This window comes from Saprolegnia parasitica (assembly GCF_000151545.1).
Source record: "Saprolegnia parasitica CBS 223.65 unplaced genomic scaffold supercont2.258, whole genome shotgun sequence".
Lineage (NCBI taxonomy): Eukaryota > Oomycota > Saprolegniomycetes > Saprolegniales > Saprolegniaceae > Saprolegnia > Saprolegnia parasitica.
This window is the reverse complement of record NW_012156652.1, coordinates 3,417-9,893: the sequence shown is the minus strand read 5'-3', so window position 1 is coordinate 9,893 and position 6,477 is coordinate 3,417. Positions and strand designations below refer to the sequence as shown.

General features: G+C 56.0%; 2 protein-coding genes across 2 annotated transcripts; one reads left to right on the top strand and one right to left on the bottom strand.

The window, feature by feature from the left end:
* Positions 1-48: 48 nt before the first annotated feature.
* On the bottom strand, positions 49-417 carry SPRG_16155 (hypothetical protein; the record flags this gene model as incomplete). Its single annotated transcript, XM_012355526.1, has 1 exon — positions 49-417. A coding segment is annotated over one exon (369 nt), but the record flags the coding sequence as incomplete, so codon positions are not given.
* Positions 418-3,065: 2,648 nt separating this feature from the next.
* Positions 3,066-4,628, top strand: SPRG_16154 (hypothetical protein; the record flags this gene model as incomplete). Its single annotated transcript, XM_012355525.1, has 2 exons — positions 3,066-4,417; positions 4,490-4,628. 2 exons carry the CDS (start codon positions 3,066-3,068, stop codon positions 4,626-4,628), a joined length of 1,491 nt encoding a protein of 496 aa, XP_012210915.1.
* Positions 4,629-6,477: the final 1,849 nt, after the last annotated feature.

The following is a 6,477-nucleotide window of genomic DNA, read 5'->3' as shown; positions in this document are numbered from 1 at the left end:
GGAGGTCGCGAGGAAGAGATGGATGCGGTGCTTGGGTGCATGGCGCACGGCGTCGTAGCAGCGCTGGATGTCCTTCTCAGTCGAGCGCGCGAGGCCACAGATGGTCATGAGGTCGCCGTTGGCCGCGCGCGTGAGCGGGCCAATCTCTTGGGCGATCGCCGAGACCGCGTCAAAATCACCGGGCGATGCGATTGGAAAGCCGGCCTCGCAGACGTCGACGCCCATGGCGTGGAGGCCCTTGGCGATGTGCATCTTTTCTTGAAAGTTGAGCGTCGCGCCGGGCGACTGCTCGCCGTCGCGGAGCGTTGTGTCAAAGATGATGAGGCGCTCGGAAGCCGCCGTCTCGGTGGACGAGAAGGTGCGGGACGCGTGGCGCGCCATGGACCGGTGGACAGCTTGAGATCGAGAGGCAAACATGCTGGCAAAAGCGGAAATGGTTGAACAGAAGCGTCGCTCGGTGGATCTTCCCACTTTGCACTGTACTGCAACCCTGAATGAGCAATCAAGAATTCATAGAATTTGAGCCAATCCTTTGCTGTTGTATCCGGACACGTCCGGATAGGCGTCGTGTTATCCATCGAATTCGCCAAACCGAGTACTTTGGAATGCGCAATGCGCACTTTACCGGACCGATACTAGGATTTGTATGCACAGGTCCTACGTTGAAGCATAGGGCGCAAAACTCTTGTGGTCGTTCCGCGGATGGTTGTGGACGTCCAACGCGATGCGGTTGCTAGCTTATAGACCAGCTATATTTATAAACACGGGGGTTATAGAACCAGGAGCTTTGGCAAGGACGCGTGTTGTGTGCGTCGTGTCATTCGTCGATACGACGGTTGGGATCGTCGCAAATTTCGAACGCGTGGATGGTCCAAGATGCTCTCGACCGACGAGGACCATGGGAACGCATCTTGGTATTTCTTCGACTTTCGAAAGATATACCGAGCGACCATACCTTTACTTCTAGTAGTGGTTTTATGCAGAGCGTAGTTGGCTGGAACTTGTTGCCTTGGTGTCAAGGCGCGATGGACAGCGAGGTCTGTGGTCCGAGCAGATGTCACGCCATGTGGTTGCCTTGTATAGCGCAAACGCCGAGCGATCCAGTGATCTTCGAGTCGTGTCGTCGTTGGTGAATGCGCAATGGCGTTCGTTGCAGGGTACATAGTTCGTACCAGCTCTGAATGATGCGAGGCAAGGGTTACTATCTTGAAAAGTGAAGTTTGAAGCTCTTTTGTCTGCCTAAGAATACTTCTACAAACCCATGGCCTTTTTGAATAGGACAGTTGGATGTCGATAAATAGTTGGCAAACGGGCATGTAGTCGCCCAGCAACTCCAATCTGCCTCTTGGCAGTAGATTCTACCACAAGAACGCTCCTCTACACACCGTTGACGAGCGAAGAACCGTCGATGATTGCCGTCGCTAGCTCTGCGAGCTCGCTACTATCATCATTGTGTCTACAACACATAGTGCCAGTACAGTGTGAAAAACCGAAAGCAGCGCAGCTCATGGCTTGGCGCAGGTTTTCAACCAAGGCATCTGCACTTCCAAGACGACCGGATCCATGGACGCTAGATGTCAGTGACGTGAACACGACCTATCCTCGATCAAGACCGAAAGATCGTTGGGAACAACAACCTTGTTGGTGTCTGCCATGCCAGTGGTGGGCGAGGCGGGTTAGCTAGTTGACTGACACTACCAATTTTGAAATGGCTTGAGCTCACCTGCTCTGCGCCTGGATCTTGAATCTTCAAGGTGTGTGCATCTAGCTATCAGATCTTGGTATCGCTCGGCCTTGTGCAGACAACCTCTTCCACTTCTTGCAAACAGCCCATGTGTAAACGATTGCGAGTCTTCTTTCATTGTCCTGAGATATACGAGCCAAATTGGTGCCCTTGGGTGACGGACTTTGATTGTATTGCGAAAAGAGAAGCGGTAGCTACGAGTTCTTATCCGAGTTCTTATCTTGTCCATTTTGAAACTTGTACCCAAGGACATTCTACATGTACGGTACTCTCGATGCGGTCGCTGATGTTGCGTCTCGTGGCCTCTGCCGCCATGGTACTACCAAGTAGTAAAAGCATGGAAATGTTGTTGATGCCGTTGCGCCAAGGGAATAATGCATATTTCCTTGTGTTGCGCGTACTACAGTCACTACTTTTGCTCCCATGAAGCCAATATCGGCTGTGAAATCTCTGAAAATACGTTCTTAGTCCTGCCTCGTCCACAGCGAGAGAGCGAATGCATAAGCGGATGCCTGGATGTATCAGCGCGCAGCGCATGGAGTAAGCTCGCCCCTAGTCGTTGAAATGTGTACAACACAGCTGCATGATCAACTGGGTACGTCATTGATGGGGTTCAAGCTTGAAAGTGTTTGATATACTAGTACAATGTAGATGATTTACGAGGCGACCGAATGCACCGATTGCGTGGTTTTTTCAGACAAGACGAACCGCGCGCTTGCACGTCCATTACACGAAACACCTCTTTCTCTTTAGATGTTGGTTCTACGTTAAATCAAGATACCGGTACCCTATTCATATATGATGCTTGTCGCATGAGCTCTATGGTCCGTTGGGTGCCAGAGCGAGCAGGCCTGCCCCTGGTCTGTCCCTATTATCGATCTCCCCAGCTAAACGTTGACGTATGAGGGTTGGAGTCTAAGCTGGATCAACGTGGAATGTATCAATCTACAAGCCTGCGGCTTGTTTCGGTACACTTGATTTGCCACATCACCATACGGCTGGCACCACTGAATGCGCTCTCCGCCTGCCACGTCATGCTTGGGTGGTCCATCGACGATTTCAGAAGTATTATCGACCAGCACTCTTCCCAGCAGAATGCAGGTTGGCCACTTTGCAGCCACACAGCTGGATCAGAGGGTACGTCAACACTTTTCCGATCCGTGGATTAGGGCCGTCTCGCGCCTGGTCGAATCCAACCCTGCATGCTATCATCCACCATGATTAGTAGTATACAGGGTCCAGTTTCTGCACGTGCACGTTTTTAGCGACCCGTTGAAACTAAAAGTGGATCCACATTTTCAGTTGTACCTCGTCCAGTGCCATGCAGCCCCGCACCGCAGCCGATCTCCATGCGTTCTTGGCGTCCTCCAACCCCGACCGGCCTCTTTTGTGCCCCGAGCCTATTTCGCTTGGGAACAACCTCGTGCTTCGGCGTGCGACGCCCGCCGACAAGGACGCGCTCGTCACTTTCAACGGCACGGCCCACGGCCACATGACCAAATTTGGCGGCTGGACCAAAGACCGGTTCCAAGCCCAGGACGGGTCGGGCCTCTTGCCTCCGAAAGCCGGCCCCGAGTCCTTTACCGTCATTGTCGACACGTCCAAGAACGACCTCATCGTCTCGTCGTGCCAGTCGATTCCGCAAGTGTGGTGCTACGGTATCCCCAACAAGCGTGACGCGTCGTCGTCGTTGCACGTACCACTCACTGTCGTGCGCCCGGAAGCAATCGGGACGCTGGAAGCGTACCGTGGGCGCGGGCTCATTGCCGAGCATTTCAAGGTGCACCACGCGTGGGCCGCCGCGCTGAGCTCGGAGCTGCAGTTCATCGGCGGGATCCCGAGCTACTACACTCGCTTTGGCTACGAGCTCTGCCCCCGGCGCGGTGTTAGCTACACCGGGCACGTCGCAACGATTCCGCCGCTGCGTGCCGAGGCCGAGCCTGTGCGCTTCCGCAAGGCGACAGCGGCCGACGTTCCATTTCTAGATCGCGTCGCGCGGGCCGCGTCTCTGGCGCGCGAAGGCATCTACTCGGACGCGGACGCTGCGCAGTGGCGCTTCCTCGTCTCGGAACTCTGGGCCGGTAGCTACGGCACGCGACCATTTTACATCGTCGAGACCAACGACGACGCGTCGCATCCCATCGGGTTTGTGCGCCTAAACCTCCACAAGACGGTGACACGGTTCGAGCTCGACGAGGCGTCCAGCGTACCACGCAAGCTCTCGTGGGCGGACGTGACGCCATCGCTGCTTCGGTGGCTCCCACACAACTACCTCGACAACTGCGTTCCGTTCCAGCACCTCGTCGAGACGCTCGAAGCGCAGGCGACGGGCGGCGACGCAGCTGCGATCGCACCATTGACGCAAGAGCTTCCCAGTAACTGGAGCTTCACGCTAGAGCTCGGGGGTTGCCACCCAGGACTGCGCGCGGTGCCGTCGTCGTACGTCCCGATCCAGACGCCGTCGGACCACTGGTACACGCGCATTCCGTCGTGGACAGCGTTTCTGCGGGCGATTGCCCCGGTCCTTGAGCACCGGCTGGCGTCCGACGCTGCGTTCTACGCCGTCTCGCGTACGATCGTCTTGCATAAGGCGTACCGAGTGGTGGGTGGCGGCACGCGGCTGCGCATCGAGTGCGGGCGCGTGTCGGCGATCGATGACATTCCCCGGGGGGTGTCTGAAAACGACTTGGTGAGAGCCGAGCCCGATGCCGACCGCGTCTTGCTACCCGGCACGGTTGCTTGCAGCTTGTTCTTGGGCCACCGGACACTCTCGGAGCTTCTGCACCAGCAGCACCAAGTGCACGTGAGCACGCCGCACGTTCCGACGCTTGTCGATGTGCTCTTTCCGCGCATGGCCAACGACGAGATTCATGGGTTACAATAGCGTAGTACGTGTCGTTCAAGTTCTAGACACATTGTGCATTGCATCTACATCTTTGCATACCATTGTTCTATAATCGGATACTGAGACGACAGATATGAGTCAGGAAAAGAATGTCCATGCTAGTGCCAATGGTTGCAGTGGCTCGACAATCAAGCTCGGCCCCTATTGTCGCTTGTTGGTACTACCTACATCCACTCGGATGCCCCACCGACTTTTGAAAAAGTACAATTGTTTCAATCGAAAAGATAATAGTTTACAATAGCCAGAAAACGTTCTAGTTGACTTGCGTCGATTAGACCCACGTCATCTCGCCCTTGGCGACCTTGGCGCTGAGCTCGAGGCTGTCGACGCCACCGATGGTGGGGTACAAGGCCTTCATGGCCGCAATGAGGTACGTGCTGTTGGCAGCCTTGGGCGTCTCGATGTCAAAGTCGCGAATGTACTTGGCCGTGAACGCGGGCGACTCCATGTCGGTGACCGGGCCCGGAAGGCCGTGGCCCGGCACGATCACGTCCGCCTTGAGCGCCTGAATCTCGGCCAACGCGTTGAGCCACTCGGTGTGCGACTCGGGCGTCTGCGAGTCGGCCATGAACAAGTGGTTGTTCTTCTCGAGCAAGACACCGCCGACGACGGCCTTGAGGTCTTGGATCCAGACGTAGCTGCGGGCCGCGGGGCCACGGATCTCGAGCGAATGGCCTTCAAGCGTGAGCTGCTTGGCCTTCAAGACATCCGGGATGATGGTCGCGTTGGGCGCATCCGCACCAAGCGCACCGCTCCACGTCTTGAGCTTGTCCGCGACCGTCTCCTTGATGTGCTCGACGACGGGCGCCGTCGCCACGATGGCAGCATCCGGGAACGCGGCGTGGATCGTGTCAAGACCAAAGTAGTAGTCGGGGTCGCCGTGGCTCACGTAGATGGTCGTGAGGTGCTTGCCGCTGGCCTTGACGAGGTCGACGACGGCCTGCGCCTGGGACTTGCCAAACTGCGCGTTGACGAGGATCGCGTCCTTCTGGCCCGACACGAGCACGGACGAGACGGGGAAGATGGCCTTGTCGCCGGGGTTGTACGAGGTGAGCTTGAGGGCCGAGTCGCCGCAGTAGGTCGTGGCGGACGTGGCGGCGGCCGCCATAAGGACGAGAAGAGCAGAGAGAGGGTTCATTGTGCTTGACAACAAGTAAATTGAAGAATGACTACCCAGAGTGGCTATGCTGTCTTTGCGCGACACCGTTCTCGTGGATGATTCCAGGACGACATGTCCAGCTTCGCATGAAGGCCGATCCAAATCACATGTCGTCTCGTGTCGTCCGGAGCTATATAGAGTTACGAGTGAAGACATGCGCTTCGTTTACGATCGAATAATTGGCATACCGGTCGGTCGGTTATGCCTCCAGCCACGTCGATTGCGACAAAATCAAGCGCTAAGAATGTGAAGTATCTGTCTGCGTAGCATTGGCGCCTGCATTGGCGCGGTCGTTTCATCCACATAAATATCACACATACCCTGACGCATACCGGTGCCGTACATGGTCGTTTCTGACTGGAAAGGGTCGCACGCGAGCCGAAGCGGGTGTGCAGACTGTTCCATGTTGCGAGAGCTGTGTGCTCACTTCAATAGTTTTTGGTCACGTCGCGGGAATCTCTTCCAAGCAGTGTTGCCAGAGATCGTGTTGGAGACGAATCGTCTAGCAAGTCCGCAAAGCAAGTCTTTTGTTGAAAAAGAGGGCCGATCGAATGAAGTCCTACCGGTAGTACACCACTTCGAAACTTCGCTCTAGATGGTACAGACCGACCGTGTGGCGGAACGACTGACTCCTCCATGCGACACCCCGTCTCTCGGTCTGGCTGCATT